This window comes from Cyprinodon tularosa, unplaced genomic scaffold (genome assembly GCF_016077235.1).
Source record: "Cyprinodon tularosa strain WSP-4 unplaced genomic scaffold, ASM1607723v1 ctg647, whole genome shotgun sequence".
NCBI classification, from domain to species: Eukaryota; Metazoa; Chordata; class Actinopteri; order Cyprinodontiformes; family Cyprinodontidae; genus Cyprinodon; species Cyprinodon tularosa.
Window position 1 is genome coordinate 381,022 of NW_024039393.1, and position 20,816 is coordinate 401,837.

The 20,816-nt window shown below is 43.2% G+C and overlaps 1 protein-coding gene across 2 annotated transcripts in view; it reads right to left on the reverse strand.

Moving 5' to 3' along the window:
• The window catches only part of iqsec1b (IQ motif and Sec7 domain ArfGEF 1b), a 90,808-nt gene extending 79,915 nt beyond the window's left edge, over positions 1–10,893 (reverse strand). For both annotated transcript variants that reach the window (XM_038308750.1, XM_038308753.1), the window contains exon 1: positions 10,634–10,893. In XM_038308750.1, the coding sequence (XP_038164678.1) occupies positions 10,634–10,887 (254 nt within the window). In that variant the 5' untranslated portion in view covers positions 10,888–10,893. The remainder of the gene's footprint in view (positions 1–10,633) is intronic.
• Between the last annotated feature and the right edge of the window lie 9,923 nt (positions 10,894–20,816).

Consider the following 20,816-nt stretch of genomic DNA (forward strand, 5'->3'; position numbering starts at 1 on the left):
AAACGCATGTGTGGGTTTCACTACGGGGTGTGGTTTTACAAAGTTGGAGGCCAGCTGAGCTTATATTGTATATTTTCCTATTTAAAATGCTCCAGGTCACCGATCTGAGCCCACAGGCCCTGTGTGACGTTCTCTGGAGGTCAAAGGTCAACGGCTGTGCCGGGCATAAGGGTCACGATGGTTGGCCCTTTAACCTGTGACCTTTAGTTAGCCCCCAAAATTTTTCAAAAAAGGCAGTTTATTGCCCCCCCCTGGCCCAAAACTCTCTCAGGCCCCTATTGTGGGTTAGGGTTAAGTTAGGGGGGTATCCACCAGTGTTAATTTTGTCAACCAGGATAACGGAAATATTTCGTCAACGCCCCTTTTTCCCATGACGATGAAGAGACTAAAATGCACAAAAATTGTTTCCAGAAAATAAAAATATGACAAAAATAAAAATAAAAATTTCGTCAACGAGACTAAGACAGATGAAATTTACGATCCATTGACGAATGGGCATTAAGAAATGTAATTGTTTATGATTAATTTGTAATTATTAATATAAGTGGTTCTTGAGCTTCATAGAAGATTTCGCGTTGTTGCGCTGTTTGTCCCTACATGGCGCCTGTCCCACAGTCCCTCGCTCCGCTCAGTCAGTAACAGCAGAGGGTTTATACTCATAGCTCAACTTTGCAGTCATTGTGGATACCGGTGTGCGGTTTGTTAAACAACGCCTGGATGTATGGAGCCATTTCATCTACAACGCAAAGGGAAACACAGGAGGAAGGACGCCACCAAAGAGTCTGCGGCTTCAACATGGCAGGAGCCAGTTATCTGAGGTACCAACATGCTGCCATATGGAAGAAGGTAAAAAACGGGTGGGTCTGTAGTAGTGGGAACGGGTGTGTGTGCGCGCACGGCCGCATGCATGTGAATGTATATGTGTGCGCAGCTGCGCTTACATGTCGCTGTGTGAGTGTGTCTTCCTCTGCCTGTATCTGTCTGTCTCTCTGTCATAGAAGAAAGATATTCTACTGATACTCTGGATATTAATCGTTTACATTTCTTCCTCCCAACTAGACACAGTGACACCACAGCCAGATCAGAGGTTGGGGAAGGAAGGGAAGTCTGCTGCAGAGATGTTGGGAGCCCCCCACCATACAAACCTAACTCCAAAGAGCAGAAAGCCCTGGAGAACTCAACGGCAGAGTGGATTGGGCGTTCTGGTCTGCCTGCAAGGACCATTGAGGATGAAGACTTTGTGGATATGATGAAACAAGCCGACAAAAAGTTCAATGTGTGCAGTGGGATATATGTTAAAAAGAGAATCAGTGTGTGAAGTTCTATTCTGCACAGTGTTATATAAACTACATAGAGAAAAAGAGAAGCTGTGTGTGAAGAATTTTTATTCCGTACAGTGTGATTTATATGTTTAAAAAAGCATGTTGTTCCTGTTAATGTGCTGAGTAAAATGAAAATGAAAACTGATTGTAGTCATTGTGACTAAGAGTACGACTAAATGAAAAAAGCTGACGAAATCAACACTGGTACGCATAGACAGACAGCTTAGATAGACAGTCCCAGCTTGATGCTTTCCCTGGAAGCCTTGGATGAAATGGCACAAATAATGAGCTGCAATATCAATCACAGGCGGGGGGGCAGCTGGTTCTGTGCATACGAGTCACACACGCTTTTAGCCTTTCCATCACTATCCAAACACACACGTTTACTCATTGCCTGCAGCAAAGAGAGTAGAGAATGTGCCGGGTTGCCTCAAAAAGTGCACAGAGATCATTACTGAAAAAGTACTTTGATTCTGCTCATGGCTGCCTGAGCAGATTGGACTTCTGGCTCCATACTGAGTCCAACCAATGCAAATAACGAGAGGAAATGATGAAAATTACTGCACCAGTTCAGGAGAACCACAGAACCCAGGATGCGTCAGAAACAGGGCTGACATCTTGGACCTATGTGTTCCCCAGACCCGTGGAGATTCCTTTGACCTGCCAGAACCAGTTAGAGCTGCTTCTGCTTAAAGGGAAAGCTGTTTTTATTACATTGGGCCCTTGATTTTACGTTATTACATTATGTTCTACTCACCCATACGAGTTTTGTGTCATTTTGTGTCATCCGCGCGCGCCGGCTACCGTTCATTCATCCTGTCCGCTGAACTGCTTCTAGTTTTCTTCACATGCCTGGAAGATGTCTAGTGCTACTACCACAGATGATCTCGCTCTCCAAATGGAATTGAACGATTCAGATTAGCTAGAATGAATAGAAGGGGTAGGGCGTAGCCGTCTGTGGCCCGGGCTGTCTGGCACAACTCCAGTCCGACGTGCGGATGACGTCATACACGCACCGCTTTGTTTTTAAAAAATACAAATACTGTATAACCGCGGATGTCTGAGGGACAGTGATTTGCCTCCATGTTCTGAATGCTGGCGTACCATAAAGAATAAATGATGAACAGTTTAATTCGTGCCTTCAAGTCGTTGCCCATAGGAAGACGTTCCTTGGATATAACCTAACGGAATATCTTCAGAACGGCTCCAAATGACACAAAACTCATATGGGTGAGTAGAACATGATGGAATAACATAATATCAAGGGCTCAATGTAAAAAAAACTGGTGTTCCCCTTTAAGGCAGGTACTGTACGTCTTGCGAGTATTTTTAAGATTGGTCTCAGTTCCTGCCTCATTGTGTTCCTGAATGGTGCAATGCACAAGTGGGAGTACCAAGGAGAGATTAGCCTTCCTGATTTGGAATGAAAATCAAACATGTTTAAAATGTAGTCAGCCTTTATGAGGTGATGGTTAGTGCATCCCGCGCTGAAGCAAAGCTACGAGCTGAATTACCTCAAACAACCTCAAACTTCCAGATAAACAAGTCCGACCGGCGATTTCAGCGATTTGACCATAACAATGTTTGCAAAATACAAAATAAAGATAAAATAAAGATCAGTGGACAAATATAATATTCATTTTATTTGTCCCTGCTCCGTTTATTATTTGAGCAACTTTTATCGGCTCTGTATTACATCTCCATACAGCACTAAAAATTAGCGATGCACGATATAATCGGCCCCCTATCGGTATCGGTCTTAAAACTGAATATCGGACATCGGCCACCCCACCGATATTTAACCCGATATTTGATCAGCTTCTGAGTTTCTAAAGTCTAAAAAAAAAAAATAAAATACTACTTCTTCTTCTTCCTCAAAAACTTCTTTTTTACAGACTTAAAAACTTCTAAAGACGAGGGAAAAAATATTGATCCATTAAAATATCCCAATATCTTCCTATGCTGATATATTGCCATTTAAAAACACCATATCAATCTCTTTTACTAATGAAATATTGCTATATGTCATCGTTATGCTACGAAATCCCCCCAAAATTCACGAAATGTTGCCATATTTTTATATGTTGATATATTGACGCGGTATCGATCTATTTTACTAACAAAATCTCACAAGAATTTGCAAAATATCACGAGAGTTTGTAACAGAACGATGAAATTTCACGAGGTTTTGAAAGTAAAATAGATCGATACCGCGTTTTTAAAAATCAATTTGATATCAGCATATGAAAATATATTTGAGTATATTATTTTTCAAAGTGTCAGAAATGGATAACAAAACTGCTATTTTCAATGACTACTTATTTTTGTCCAGCTTTAACATCGGTATCGATATCGGTTATCAGCTACATGAGTTTGAAAATATCGGCATATCAGATATCGGCCAAAATCCCAATATCGTGCATCCCTACTAAAAATCTATTTGATCTTGCAGAAAACTGAATATTGACATCCAGGGTTACAGTGGATCAACTGATGAGAAACAGACCAGAAAGCTGAAGAGGGAGATGAAAGGAAGATGCTTCGCCTCCTGTCTAAGAGCTGAAACATCTGTAAAAACACACCGTATATATTTCCCTTTGTTGTTTCTGTGTTTCTGAGTATATCTGGCTATAGTTTCATATCATCCGTTTATGCTATTAGGAATGTTTTTGATTTCTGAGGAGATAAATGTCTCTATGTTTGTATTTGAATTCAAAATCAGGTTTGTTTCAGGAGACAACTGATTGAAATCATGCAGGTAATAAACCTGAATGTTTTGATGTCAAAGTATTTGATCGTCAGTTTGTGCATAGTAAAAATAAAATAAAGTATTATAAAATAATAATAATAAAATCTAATAATGCAAGGCAACAGTAGTTTTTGTGAGTATTAGTAGAAGTAGTAGTACTAACAGGCCAGTAAAGTAGGGTGATGCTGAGAAACTAGTCCATGCATTTGTTACTTCAAGGCTGGACTATTGTAATTCTTTACTATCAGGAAGTCCAAAAACTGTAGTTAAAAGCCTTCAGCTGATCCAAAATGCTGCAGCCAGAGTTCTAATGAAAATTAAAAAGAGAGATCATATCTCTCCTATCCTGGCTTCTCTTCATTGGCTTCCTGTTAAATCCAGAATAGAATTTAAAATCCTCCTTCTCACATATAAAGCCTTAAATGGCCAAGCTCCATCTGATATCAGAGATCTCACCAGGAGGGATCAATATATTTTAGCTCCAAGATAATAAGAAAAGAAAAAGCCTCCTGATCATCTCAGCAGGTATTTACCTAACTATGTTTGCATGCTGAGTCTTTAGTTTGCTGATCGGACAGGAGAGGTTCACTGTATGATCTGGTTGAACTGTAAAGTGCCTTGAGAAGACGTGTTGGGAATTTGGCGCTATATAAATAAACTGAATTGAATTGAACAATCTGGCGGGAAATCACCCGGCTTTTTCAAATCATGTGAGAATTATACAAAACAACAAAAATGGCGCCAGCAACGCTTCTCGATTCCTTATCGATTCTCTTGTCGATTCTGTAAACAATGAACCTGGTAAGTTCGTGGTGACATTCGTCTACCTTCGCCTGGGACATTCTATCTCTGCCTGCCTCGGTGAAAACAGAAGGCAGTGAACGGGAGCTGCCAGCCTCTGAGCCAGCCAGGCTTCCCGTCTCCTCACAGAAGGCATCTCCCCCTGATTTAAATAAACGAGCATCACCTTTCTATCGCTCCCTGAACTGCGGAGCAACTTCGTAGCATGTTTAATAACCCCAAACAGAGTTAGCAAACGGGTTTATTTCCGGAAATGACATGATTTACTAGGAACCACATTAAGCTCAGCCAGTGATATAAAACTGGCTACTTACCACTAGAGTTTTCTTCCATGCTGGTCGTAACTTTAGCTTAATTATCATTACGAGTGTCAGGCCTAATTCTCCCCATCAGAATCACCAAACTGGTGCAGATTGCTTAGCTTTTTTCAGATAGTTGGTCCTTTCAATTAGGAAATCAGTTATTTTCCTACTTTATTAATAATCAATATCTTATATTTTTGTCTGAACTCGCAGTTGTATTTAAAGTTTAATGATAAAGTTTCCAAATTCACTAACATTTTAGATAATAAAAGGTTTATCTGCCTACTAACTAGTTGGATCTCCTAGTTGCTTTCTGTGAGAAGTAAGTAGTAACTCTAACTAGTTACTCTTGTAATCCACTGCCATCCCATCATTGGTTTTTTTTCTCTGAGTCGTTGTGGTTCGAACATCACTCAGCTTTTAGAGCATTAGAATCCTTTAGGCCCCGCCCCTTTTTTTTCTCTGGCAGGAATTATTCCTGGATATAAATAACTGCATAAACCACAGATTTCTGATTCTAAGCATCTTTTCTAGCAGGATGTGTTTTTCTGATGACAGCTAAAGGATTAGATAACCGCAGCCGCTGTGCCGCCATGATCCCCTCCCATGGATCACACCGCTGGCCCAGGCTTAGGAGTTCATGGCGGTTCAGGCCCCAGCAGCTGGTCCCCCGCTGGAAGCAACATGAGGGATTAAATCCCACCGTACAGGCTGGACATCTGTGAGCAGATGTCAAAGCTTCGGGAACCGGAGGGTCATCCTGACGTCAGAACATTTCCTGGCAGCCGTGCTGCACAGCGTAGCGGAATGACAGAAACATGCAGCCATATTCCTAAACCTGAGGATGTTCATATGTCCCAAAGGCAGAGGAAACGTCCTGCTTCACTGTGAAGAAGGAATCAGACTCATTGAAAGCTGCTTTCCACGAGTCTGAATCAAAAGAATCGAATCATTCAGAAAAAAAAGCAGCATTTCACAGCTTTTCTTTATTAATCCAAACATTCACACCATGCTGGTTCTGACCTCCCTAACCATCTATGTTGATGAGCTTTAGAAAAAGCCAGACTCTATGTAACTTCTGACTGATCTAGATCTAAATGGAGGGGATGTGAGGAACCGAAGGTTCTCTCTCATTAAATTTAACTTTAATTTGCTCTAAATGTGAGGCTGTAATCAGCCCCTGATGTGATGATGTCATCATTTAGTTGTTGTAGAGTTGTCCAATCGGATCACTTCTTGTATTTTTTTTTACCTTCTGAAAAAATCCAAAAACACAGCTGACGTGTTCGTCCAGCTTCTTTCTTTGCCTTTGGGTTTATCAGACTCGGATCAGAACCCCAGCAGAACCCGACCCGTAGGAATCAGTTCCGACTCCAGCTTCCATCAGCGATGAGTCACAACGATTTGGCGGCTGCTGAAGTAAAACCCAGAACCAGAACATGACTCATTATCCAGACCCTCCTCACCTACAAAGCAGCTCTGCTCTCCGTGTTTGGGGAGAGGAGGTTGCAGCTGCAGGAGGCAGAATGTTGGAAGTAAGTAAATAGGTGCTGAAGAAGCTGCAGGTGTTTGACAGAATCACGTCTTCTTCATCCGCAGATTTGGAAAGAGGCAATTATGAAGCTCTACAGCTAAAAACAGCTTTTTGCTGACATCTGACTGAAATCTTTGGAAAGACAACCAAAGCTGCGCTATCTGTGCTATCTGGACGTTAGCGGGATGTTCTGACCGACCCACCTTATGGAAGGTTGACCTGCCTCCCATCCGATAAGGATGGGAGGCAGGTCAACCTTCTGCCTAATTAGTTTGCAGTTCCATGGTGCTTCATCAGGCAGCGTCACCATGACTCAGAGGCCACAGAATGATAAATATAGCAGCGGATGACCTCACACTCCTGCAAACACAGATAAATTCAGCTGTTAAGCATAAATCAGATGTTTTCTGGGGATCAGAAGGTTTAAATATCTTAATGACCTCAGTGGCATCTGTAGATATTAACTCAGTTCTCTAGTAATCATCCTCTCATCAGATCCAACCACAAGGACTGCTATTCACTCTTATCTCTTCTAATCAGCCTGTCTTTTTTCTTATTACTGCCATGTTGCTGTGAAAGGCAGCATCATAATCCAGTTGGAGAAAAGCTTAGTGGATTTTTTTTTGATAGATGATTTTAGAATCCAGTTCTTTAACTCGGTTATGAGGCACTTATTATAAACTTTCCTCCTGCTCTCTGTGTCAGATGTTCAGTTATTCCTCTGCCTCCTTTAGTGATAATGGGATGTGTAATAAGTGTAGTATTTTTGTAGCTTTGGTGGTAAGGGTGTCCGAGTTAGAATCCAGGCTTCAGGCTGTTGAACATCCAGGAGTTAAAGTAGGCCCCCCACGTAGCTGTCCTCCAGCAGTGCCTGAGCAGCCAGGCGATTGGGTAACTGTACGCAGAAAGCGTAGTCGTGGATCTCTGCCCACTGGTCACCACTAACCCGTTCACGTTTCTAACCGGTTTTCCCCACTCAGTGACACACCCAGTGAGAAGCCCACTCTGGTGATTGGCAGCTCCATAGTCAGAAACATGGCATTAGAGACACCAGGGACCATAGTCAAATGTTTGCAAATCCTACTTGAAACTACTGGCTAAGGATAAGGTTAAATACAGTAAGATTGTTATTCACGCTGGTGGTAATGACACCCGGTTACGCCGATCGGAGGTCACTAAAATGAGTGTTGCTTCGGTGTGTAAGTTTGCCAAAAAAATGTCGGACTCCGTAATTTTCTATGGTCCCCTCCCTGATCTGACCAGTGATGACATGTTTAGCCGCATGTCGTCATTCAACCGCTGGTTGTCTAGGTGGTGTCCTGAAAACAACGTGGGCTACATTAATAATTGGCAATCCTTTTGGGGAAAGCCTGGTCTGATTCGGAGAGACGGCATCCATCCCACTTTGGATGGTGCAGCTCTTCTTTCTAGGAATCTGGCCACATTTATTAGTCCTCCAAAACCCTGACCACCCAGGGTGCAGACCAGGAAGCAGAGTTGTAGTTTAACGCACATCTCTGCAGCTTCTCTACTGTTACCCACTCTTTACTCCATCCAGACAGTGTCTTGCCCACGACCAAAATCTAATAAATTAGCTAATATTCCCAAGGGAGTAAATCATGACAATCTCATTAAAATTAAAATAACTCCCAATTGGGGAAGATTGTAAAACAATTAAATGCGGTCTGTTTAACATAAGATCTTTTTCCTCTAAAAGTCTGCTAGTTAATCACATTGATTTATGCTGCCTTACAGAAACCTGGCTGCAGCAAGAGGATTATGTGAGCATAAATGAGGCAACTCGCTCCACAGGCCTACGAGAATCCTACCTAGCCTGGAAAAATAGTTTACTGCTGTATAAGAGGACCCTTTGTAAAGCAAGAGCAGCATATTTCTCATTAAATGATGGGATTCTTTATAAATAAGATTGATCTTATTAAAAAGAAGATCATTAGCACTCCTCTATCCCCAATTGGTTTGTCTCTGGAGGGTGGGGCAGCATCTGAGGTAGTCATCGATTCTGAACCAGGTTTAGACTGCTTTGATCCAGTTGAACTTTCAGAGTTAGCAAAACTATTGTCTTCATCTAAGCCTTCAACTTGGATGTTAGATCCAGTTCCAACCAGGTTATTTAAGGAGGTATTCCCTTTGATCTCCTCCTCCATTTTAGATGAGATTAATCTATCTCTGTTACAGGGATATGTACCAAAGGCTTTTAACGTTGCTGGAATTAAACCTTGCTTCTGTCTCCTTGAACCCCAGTGGGCCTCAGCAGATGGCCGCTCACACTGAGCCTGGTTCTGCTGGAGGTTTCTTCCTGTTCAAAGGGAGTTTTTCCTCTTCACTGTCGCTACAAGCATGCTTAGTGTGAGGGATTGCTGAAGAGTCAATGAGTCGATGCAATCAGCTGGTCTTCCTTAGATAGAAAACTTTGAATCAATCTGACTGGATGATCTGATGAACTGTAAAAGTGTTTTGAAAGAACTTTAGACAAACTGATAAAGGCAAAAAAACTTGAGTTAATCACAAGATAAATTTAACATTCACTACGATTTAGCAAAAAGTCTTGACAATGACAAAAATTTGATGAAAATTAATATAAAATTCATAAAAACTTAAGAACTTTACTCTCTTTGGTAAAAGATGATATTACAACATTTTTTTCTCTATAGATAATAATCATTATCAGAGGGCAATCCTTTAAAATACTGAATAATAATAATAATGAACGATATAAATATATAATATTTGTTTAATATAATCTTATAACTTTGTATATATCCCATCCTGTTTGAGTTCAGTTTAAATAGTTTTTAATCTGAATAAAAATGTGTAATCTAACGTTAAGGTCATTTTAAAATCTGTTTTATCCTTTTAAGGAGTTGTGACATATCAGAGATTGTTGAGATATTATCTCTGACTCGTCTTTCATGTGATTAAAATGAGATCTAAGGCACCTCCAGATCATTCTGACAGCAGCTGCCTGAACTGTGGTTCTGAGAAACAGGAACACGGCTCACCCATTGGTTCCCAGGTCCATGCTGCCCGCCATCAGCAGAATCAGTCTGAGTCGGAAAAATATTCAACAGAACATCAAACCTGAACGCTGACAAACGAACCAGGAAGACCCGTGGGAGAATAGAGATAGAATGAAGCAGAATGATGAAAAAGGGGTCCCTATGTCCTCCAGCAGTCTAAGCCTATAGCAGCAGAACTATAGAGATAGCTCAGGATAACCTGAGCCACTCTAACTAGAAGCTTTATCAGAAAGGAAAGTTTTAAGCCTAGCCTTAAAAGTAGACAGGGTGTCTGCCTCACGGACTAAAACTGGTAGTTGGTTCCACAGGAGAGGAGCCTGAGAACTAAAAGATCTGCCTCCCATTCTACTTTTAGAAGTTCTAGGAACCACTAGTAAACCTGCAGATTGAGAGCGAAGTACTCTGTTAGGAACATAAGGAACAATCAGATCTCTGATATCAGATGGAGCTTGGCCATTTAAGGCTTTATATGTGAGAAGGAGGATCTTAAATTCTATTCTATTAGATTCTAAATTCTATTAGAACTGATCCAAGGGATGAATCAACTTCTTTCAGCATAAATCCTAATTATCCATGGTTTTAATATTTCACTCCAAAGGCTGAATCTGAGTGATGAGGATCTGAGTGACTTCTGCTCCTGGAATAACTTCATTTTTCCTTGGTTAGATGTTCAAAGGCAAATACACGCATTTCAAGAGAAACTGACTTGATTATCTGTCAGATCTGTAGAGCATGTTTTCAGTCCGGGGACCAGGAGCACTGGCCCCTGCTGGCCCCCGTTAGAACCAGGGAGTCACACAGGCCGATTATTCATGCAACCCTGCAATAATCTAACGGTGAAAGCAGGTTCTGATCCCTGCAGCAGAACCGGGCGGTGCGTAACTTACTTTTGCTGCGCCTGGTTCTCCTGGATGGCCCCCAGCATGCTGGGGCCCCCCTGCTGGGTGGTGCAGGTGTCCAGGTGCCTCTGGTGCTGCTCCTTCAGACGGGCGTTCTGCTCGCTCAGCTCCGTGAGCTGGAGCTCCAGCTCCTCGATCCGAACCCTCTGCTTCTCCAGCAGAGCCTGCTGGGTGTCGATGATCCTGTTCAGCTCCTGCAGGTACTCCGCCGCCCTGCTCGGGCTCTCCGCCGGGTTCTCCATCTCCTCCTTTAACCCCCCCCCCCCCCCCCCCCCCTCAGTTGGACCGGTCCCTCCGCTCCGCCCTGCCTGCTGTGCTGTTCGGCATCCGCGGTTTCGCTGCAGGTCTGCCGGTTCTGCTGAGCTGCTGTGAGCCCAGCCTCCAACCCACCGCCTCGCGCGCAGAGCCGTTTAACCCCTCATCTTCCGAATCTTTCAGCACGACGCACGCACGCAGCGCAGGCTTCAAGTCCCCGCGTGCACCTGTTCACCAGGTCGGCCTTGTTCCCCCGAGCCCAACTGATGCAGCTGGAGGGCAGCAGCGGAGGTCCTGGTTCTGGTCGCAGCAGCAGGCAGCACTGGGAGCGGCCCAAATGGAGCGCATCCTTTCGGCGGGTTCAGATGGAGCCGCCTCTCCTGGAGAATAAAACCATGTCGTTTTGAGATCATTGAAAGAGATTAATTGCAAATGGTACAAAGGAGAAGAGTCACAAAACATCTGTGGAAGCAGGGAATCAGAAGCAGCATTATGACGTCATGTTTACTGTAAACAATCAATCGCCATGGGAACAAATGAAAAGAAAATGTTATTAAAAATAATAACAGTGATTTTATTTCATTTTTTTATGCAGTCAGAGTGATGCACCCCCCCCCCCCCCACAACACACACACACACACACACACACACACACACAGAGAAACATCACACAGTGAGGATCAGCTTACTGTTCAAAAGATGGAAACATTTTGTTTTTGTTTTTATATTCAGATATTTCAAAGACAATCATAAAACCCTAAAATCATTGCGGTGAGACAGGGGCCAGCGTGGGCCAACAGGGGCCAGCGGGGGCCAACAGGGGCCAGTGCCACAGTAACTGCTCCTCCCCCTGAAAACAAACATAACAAACCTGGAATTTAAATAAGTTTGCTTTTAATTTGTTCGTTTCCCTGTGTCATCGTCTTATTCTGTGACGCCATAAAAAGGAAAAAAACACCCTGACTAACCCCTCCCCCCCCCCCCCCACACACACACACACACCCAACCTCCATTGGAAACGCGCTGCTGCCTGCCCTCTAGTGGCCTAACTCATGTCCAAGTCATATATATATACAGGAAGAAACCTCCAGCAGAACCAGGCTCAGTGTGAGCGGCCATCTGCTGAGGCCCACTGGGGTTCAAGGAGACAGAAGCAGACATAGAAAAAGAAGCATAGATACAAAAGGCAACTGTCAACCAGCTCCACAGGCAGCCCCGTCCAGGAAACACACAGCCAGGCAGACGTGCTCCGAGCCAGTTCCCATGTCAGAGGATGAAGAGAGCACATCCAGTTAGTCACAGTCAGAGAAACAGGACTACACTGGAAAACAGGCCAAGCTCCAACATCTAGAAACAAAGGTGTTGATGGCAGCAGCACAGCTGATATTTCTCTCCAGGATGGAGTCACAGCCAAACAGGAACAGACCAGATGAAGCTACTATGAGAAAAAGCAGAGAGAGCAGAACGTTAGAGATTGAACTAATAGATTCTGCAGAGTGGGAGAATAGAGATAGAATGATGAAAAAGGGGTCCCTATGTCCTCCAGCAGTCTAAGCCTATAGCAGCAGAACTATAGAGATAGCTCAGGATAACCTGAGCCACTCTAACTATAAGCTTTATCAAAAAGGAAAGTTTTAAGCCTAGCCTTAAAAGTAAACAGGGTGTCTGCCTCACGGACTAAAACTGGTAGTTGGTTCCACAGGACAGGAGCCTGAGAACTAAAAGATCTGCCTCCCATTCTACTTTTAGAAATTCTAGGAACCACTAGAAAATAACTGTGGAAGACCTCTTGTGTGGTACCAGCAGTGTTGGGCACGTTACTTTGAAAAAGCAATTAGTTATATTACTAGTTACTAGTTGCTTCTCTCAAAAAGTAACTGAGTTAATAACTGAGTTACCACACAATAAAAGTAACTAGTTACTAGTAAAAGTAACTATTGCGTTACTTTTACGTTTCTCGCCCCCGTAACCCTCACCACCCGGCCTCCACCTTTTGCCGTGTGTTTCAAAAACCAGCAGAATAGAGCGGACGACAAAGACAAGAACCTGCAGGGGGAACGCTGTCTGATGGGCCTATCGACCCCATCAGACAGCGTTCCCCCTGCTTACCATGGCAGCTGCAGGTCTGCATCGAGCTGCGGTTGGGCACCGCCCATCACTGGAAACTCTGGTTTAAGAGAAACACAGGTAAGTGACAATTACGTGAGGATGAATTTTCATATGAGTCACTTAACTGGTTTAAGAGTTCAGTCCATCTCCAAAGAACAAAGTAGGATCCAGCCAGAGGGCTGCCAACTAGATATGACGGGGGCCACCCAGACTTACCCCGATGCTGTACTCCCGGAGGGCAAGCAGGAGTCCAAGTCAGGGAAACAGACCACAACAGGGATACTCAGAGGTCCAGGAGTTGAGAGCCGGTCAGGGATACCGATAAGAGCATGGACTGGTTCGTTTAGGGTTGCAGAGTCCAACAGAGTTCAGGAAGAAGGTTTAAACTGATTTTGTATTGAACTGAGGTTGCAGCATATGGAGTGTTTTCATGCTTTATGACATTTTTTCATGTTTTATTGAAGCTAAAAACACTTTTGTTGTAAAAGTGTTGTTGGATTCTAAATATCTTTTCCCTACTAGTTGATATTGATATTGTAACCTTTATTTTAAAATATTGCACATCCTCCTCCACCTCCTTCCTGTCCATGTCGTGGGAAAAAAGTATTCAACTATTCATCCTAGTTAAATAAACGGAGATCGGTGGATTTCACTCAGTCGGCACATTTATTCATATCTTTGCAAAGAGAGAACAGTTCATCATACAGTCCTAATCGCGCAGCATTCTGCCCTGTTCTGCATGAGCAGCGTTCGTTCCTCCTTACTTACAACAATGGAAAATAGTCAAAGTCAAAACAAATTACAGACACTTTGGTTAAACAGTAAAATGTTATGAATAAACCTTGAAAATTAATCTGATCTGTTATGGGAAGAAGTTATGTCTGGTCTACAAACACCATCCTGCAGGGAATGGTGTGGCCTTGAAGGTGAAACAGACTGAGGGAAAACTTTTATAGTGAGTAAATAGGATAAATTGATATATAATAGAAGAGAGATAAAAAATTTCCGACAACACAGTATTATATCCTTTGATCACTCAAATAATTTATGGCTGTTCTTCCAGACTATCAATATAACCTTTAAGTTCTTGTCTGTTAGCGACTAAACTTCTTGCATTCCACTGTAATATTAACATTAATAATTAATTAATTAATTAATTAATTATTTGACCTGATGGTCCTGGTCTCCCATCTACCTCCAACTTTTTTATTTATGTTCTCCTATGATCCCTCTTCACACCCCTGAAACTCTCACTATTATTTTAATCTCAGTTTTATGCCAATAATATTAGTTTTTCTACTGATATTGTGATATTTCATCATGACTGTACTTTGTCTTGCTTTGGAGTTTGACTCGATGATTTCTCTCTCTTTTCTGTTCCTTCATATGTTTAACTGCTTCTGCATAGCTTATGTTTTTATACATTTTAGTCAGTGTGATTTCCTTTGCCATCTTCCTTACTTCACGTCCTCCATTAGTAACTCTGTTTCCCTCCACACTTGCAACATCTTTCTAGTACTTCTTTCCATTGTTTAAACTTGTGATCTTTTGCACATCTTTGCTTCCCTTTCCAAACTGCTGCTATGGGTCCAGACCTTCGAAACAACAAAGTGCTGGAGGGATATAAGGTCTGACCTGAATACTGAGGTAACCTATTTTGATATTTGGTGGCAACTCATTTTCCTTAAATTCAATGAGGATTGATAAGCTTCCTTCTTTTTTTGCATTTATTGTTTTTGACAATCTCTTCACGTTATTCACTTTTCCACCAACAATACTTCTCATTTTATCACTCCTCTTTTTTCCCATAATTTTTTTCTCCTGCACATTTTTTTTCTTTTTTTTTTTTTGCAGATATTATCCCCATTTAAAGCTTTATTCTTTTGTTCTTCATTTTTAAAGACTACCAATAGATTTCAATCTCGGAATATTTACCATTTCAACATCTTCAATTTTCTATTTTATTTCTCTTGACACCGCAATGGGGCTGATGTTATCTGGTTCTTCCTCGTTCTTAAGTTTTAATATTACTTTGAAAACCTCCTAACTTTCCTCCTAACTATCCTTTCTTCTTCTGAACTACCTCCTTCCAGTTCTCCTTTGCTTCCTGGAATATCACCACTTCCCTTTCCTTCATCTGTTTTATTTCTTCTTCTCTCTCTACTGGCGTCCACCCTTCTAAATCCACGTCTTCCTCACTTTCTTTCTCCATTTCCAACCGACCCATTTACACACCACATTTATGCCCAAATCCACCTTTTCAAAATCCCATATATTTCTGTTTTGTTTTTCAAGCGCCACACTGCTCGCCCACCAAAACCCGGAAAACATCAGGAAGTGATGTCACCGGTTATACCTGCAAAAGTAAAACTAAACTTTCCCAAAACTATTATACAGATTATTGTTCTTTAAAATAATAATTTCAAGATTAAAGCGAAAGAGAATACATTAATACAAATATAAGATGAAGGATTTTTGGTGGAATAAATTTCCTTTCTACCATGTTACAGATGGAGACCAAAGCGGCTGTGGAGGAGGCCATACGAGACTCAGATTGATAAATTAGATTGATGAGTAATAGAGACACTAAAATAAATGATCATCGTCGGTGATGTTCATCATTTGTTATCTCAGACCAGGATCATTCTTGATTTTATCTAATTGTGATTTAAATGTTTGGATTTATTTTTATTTTGTTTTCATGAAAAACATGGAAGCATTTTGCACCAGACCCACTAAGTTCAAGTTTTATGCCACTTTTGCTTTGATGCAGAAAGACTCAGAACCTGATTGGCTTAAAGGTTCTTTAAGTAGTTAGTAATGATAATTGTCAGATTCAAAATGGGGTTTTCTTATAGTCCTCTACTGTGACTCAATGTTTGTTAGATTCGGATGGTTGGTTTATCCATGGTGAACGGTCACATTTAGGAGGCCTCCAGGTGGGAGTGAGAGTAGAGGAATTTGGCCTGATTAGATTTATAGGCTTAGGTTACCTAGTCTAAGGTAAATTAAAATAATGTGCGCATAGGAAACTAAAACGGCCTTCCTTTAATTAGATGAAAACCAAATTGTAGTTAAATGCTGAAACTGTGGTAATGAGTGACAACGTTTGGTCAGAAAGTAGATCAGACAGCTGATCCAGACGCTGCTGCCTGCGTCCTCACTAGAACTATAGAAAGTAGATCAGACAGCTGATCCAGATGCTGCTGCCTGCGTCCTCACTAGAACTATAGAAAGTAGATCAGACAGCTGATCCAGACGCTGCTGCCTGCATCCTCACTAGAACTATAGAAAGTAGATCAGACAGCTGATCCAGACGCTGCTGCCTGCGTCCTCACTAGAACTATAGAAAGTAGATCAGACAGCTGATCCAGACGCTGCTGCCTGCATCCTCACTAGAACTATAGAAAGTAGATCAGATAGCTGATCCAGACGCTGCTGCCTGCGTCCTCACTAGAACTATAGAAAGTAGATCAGACAGCTGATCCAGACGCTGCTGCCTGCGTCCTCACTAGAACAATAGAAAGTAGATCAGACAGCTGATCCAGACGCTGCTGCCTGCGTCCTCACTAGAACTATAGAAAGTAGATCAGACAGCTGATCCAGACGCTGCTGCCTGCGTCCTCACTAGAACAAAAGAAAGTAGATCAGACAGCTGATCCAGACGCTGCTGCCTGCGTCCTCACTAGAACAAAAGAAAGTAGATCAGACAGCTGATCCAGATGCTGCTGCCTGCGTCCTCACTAGAACAAAAGAAAGTAGATCAGACAGCTGATCCAGACGCTGCTGCCTGCGTCCTCACTAGAACAAAAGAAAGTAGATCAGACAGCTGATCCAGATGCTGCTGCCTGCGTCCTCACTAGAACAAAAGAAAGTAGATCAGACAGCTGATCCAGACGCTGCTGCCTGCGTCCTCACTAGAACAAAAGAAAGTAGATCAGACAGCTGATCCAGATGCTGCTGCCTGCGTCCTCACTAGAACAATAGAAAGTAGATCAGACAGCTGATCCAGACGCTGCTGTCTGCGTCCTCACTAGAACTATAGAAAGTAGATCAGACAGCTGATCCAGATGCTGCTGCCTGCGTCCTCACTAGAACTATAGAAAGTAGATCAGACAGCTGATCCAGACGCTGCTGCCTGCGTCCTCACTAGAACTATAGAAAGTAGATCAGACAGCTGATCCAGATGCTGCTGCCTGCGTCCTCACTAGAACTATAGAAAGTAGATCAGACAGTTGATCCAGACGCTGCTGCCTGCATCCTCACTAGAACTATAGAAAGTAGATCAGACAGCTGATCCAGACGCTGCTGCCTGCGTCCTCACTAGAGCTATAGAAAGTAGATCAGACAGTTGATCCAGACGCTGCTGCCTGCGTCCTCACTAGAACTATAGAAAGTAGATCAGACAGCTGATCCAGACGCTGCTGCCTGCGTCCTCACTAGAACTATAGAAAGTAGATCAGACAGCTGATCCAGACGCTGCTGCCTGCGTCCTCACTAGAACAATAGAAAGTAGATCAGACAGCTGATCCAGATGCTGCTGCCTGCGTCCTCACTAGAACTATAGAAAGTAGATCAGACAGCTGATCCAGACGCTGCTGCCTGTGTCCTCACTAGAACAAAAGAAAGTAGATCAGACAGCTGATCCAGATGCTGCTGCCTGTGTCCTCACTAGAACTATAGAAAGTAGATCAGACAGCTGATCCAGACGCTGCAGCCTGCGTCCTCACTAGAACAAAAGAAAGTAGATCAGACAGCTGATCCAGATGCTGCTGCCTGTGTCCTCACTAGAACTATAGAAAGTAGATCAGACAGCTGATCCAGACGCTGCAGCCTGCGTCCTCACTAGAACAAAAGAAAGTAGATCAGACAGCTGATCCAGATGCTGCTGCCTGCGTCCTCACTAGAACTATAGAAAGTAGATCAGACAGCTGATCCAGACGCTGCAGCCTGCGTCCTCACTAGAACTATAGAAAGTAGATCAGACAGCTGATCCAGATGCTGCTGCCTGCGTCCTCACTAGAACTATAGAAAGTAGATCAGACAGCTGATCCAGACGCTGCTGCCTGCGTCCTCACTAGAACTATAGAAAGTAGATCAGACAGCTGATCCAGATGCTGCTGCCTGCGTCCTCACTAGAACTATAGAAAGTAGATCAGACAGCTGATCCAGACGCTGCTGCCTGCGTCCTCACTAGAACTATAGAAAGTAGATCAGACAGCTGATCCAGACGCTGCTGCCTGCATCCTCACTAGAACTATAGAAAGTAGATCAGACAGCTGATCCAGACGCTGCTGCCTGCATCCTCACTAGAACAAAAGAAAGTAGATCAGACAGCTGATCCAGACGCTGCTGCCTATGTCCTCACTAGAACTATAGAAAGTAGATCAGACAGCTGATCCAGACGCTGCTGCCTGCGTCCTCACTAGAACTATAGAAAGTAGATCAGACAGCTGATCCAGATGCTGCTGCCTGCGTCCTTACTAGAACTATAGAAAGTAGATAGGACAGCTGATCCAGATGCTGCTGCCTGCGTCCTCGCTAGAACAAAAGAAAGTAGATCAGACAGCTGATCCAGACGCTGCTGCCTGCATCCTCACTAGAACAAAAGAAAGTAGATCAGACAGCTGATCCAGACGCTGCTGCCTATGTCCTCACTAGAACTATAGAAAGTAGATCAGACAGCTGATCCAGACGCTGCTGCCTGCGTCCTCACTAGAACTATAGAAAGTAGATCAGACAGCTGATCCAGATGCTGCTGCCTGCGTCCTTACTAGAACTATAGAAAGTAGATAGGACAGCTGATCCAGATGCTGCTGCCTGCGTCCTCGCTAGAACTATAGAAAGTAGATCAGACAGCTGATCTAGACGCTGCTGCCTGCGTCCTCACTAGAACTATAGAAAGTAGATCAGACAGCTGATCCAGATGCTGCTGCATACGTCCTCACTAGAACTATAGAAAATAGATCAGACAGCTGATCCAGATGCTGCTGCCAGCGTCCTCGCTAGAACTACAGAAAGTAGATCAGACAGCTGATCCAGATGCTGCTGCCTGCGGCCTCGCTAGAACTATAGAAAGTAGATCACACAGCTGATCCAGAAGCTGCTGCTGCCTGCGTCCTCACTAGAACTATAGAAAGTAGATCAGACAGCTGATCCAGACGCTGCTGCCTGCGTCCTCACTAGAACTATAGAAAGTAGATCAGACAGCTGATCCAGATGCTGCTGCCTGCGTCCTCACTAGAACTATAGAAAGTAGATCAGACAGCTGATCCAGACGCTGCTGCCTGCGTCCTCACTAGAACAAAAGAAAGTAGATCAGACAGCTGATCCAGACGCTGCTGCCTGCATCCTCACTAGAACTATAGAAAGTAGATCAGACAGCTGATCCAGACGCTGCTGCCTACGTCCTCACTAGAACTATAGAAAGTAGATCAGACAGCTGATCCAGACGCTGCTGCCTACGTCCTCACTAGAACTATAGAAAGTAGATCAGACAGCTGATCCAGATGCTGCTGCCTGCGTCCTTACTAGAACTATAGAAAGTAGATAGGACAGCTGATCCAGATGCTGCTGCCAGCGTCCTCGCTAGAACTACAGAAAGTAGATCAGACAGCTGATCCAGATGCTGCTGCCTGCGGCCTCGCTAGAACTATAGAAAGTAGATCACACAGCTGATCCAGAAGCTGCTGCTGCCTGCGTCCTCACTAGAACTATAGAAAGTAGATCAGACAGCTGATCCAGACGCTGCTGCCTGCGTCCTCACTAGAACTATAGAAAGTAGATCAGAAAGTAGATCAGACAGTAACAGTAGCAGTCCTGTTTCTCTGACTGTGACTAACTGGATGTGCTCTCTTCATCCTCTGACATGGGAGCTGGCTCGGAGCTCGTCTGCCTGGCTGTGTGTTTCCTGGACGGGGCCGCCTGTGGAGCTGGTTGACAGTTGCCTTTTGTATCTATGCTTCTCTTTCTATGTCTGCTTCTGTCTCCTTGAACCCCCGTGGGCCTCGGTAGATGGCCGCTCACATTGAGCCTGGTTATGCTGGAGGTTCCTTCCTGTTAAAAGGGGGTTTTTCCTCTCCACTGTCGCTACAATCATGCTTAGTGTGGGGAATTGCTGAAGAGTCGAGTTGATGCAATCAGCTGGTTTTCCTTAGAAAACTTTGAATCAATCTGACTGGATGATCTGGTTGAACGGTCTCTATAAACTGACCTGAAATGACATGATGTAAACTGGAGCTATAGAAATAAACTAAATAGAAATAACTTTTCTTTTTTAAATCCTACCTAAAGACAGGGAATTCTATATGTCAGCAGGGACTTTTTAAATCAGAGACCAGAAAAATCACATGTGGGGTTCCTCAAGGCTCCATTCTGGTGTCCCTCCTACTCAACATCTACACACTCTCTTTACCACCACTATGCAGACGACAATCAGCTTTACATCCCAATGGCAGCAGGTGACTATGAGCCCATCAGAGCGTTGGTTAGATGCTTAGAACAGATCAATCTGTGGATGAACCATCATTTTCTGCAACTGAATAAAAACCAAACTGAGGTAATAATCAAAGGAGCAGAGACCCAGATTTAGCTGCTAGAGCTAGAAACCACTGATTATGGCTGAAATCATGATGGATTCAGACCTGAACCTTCAGAGGCTCAGAAAGGCAGTTACTAAGTCAACCTTTGATCAGCTGAAGAACATCTCCAGGATTAAAGGACTGATGTCCAGAAAAATCTAGGAAACTTCTTAATTTCTTTAGTAGAATTAATCACTGCAACAGTGTCTACTTAGGTTTGCCTAAAA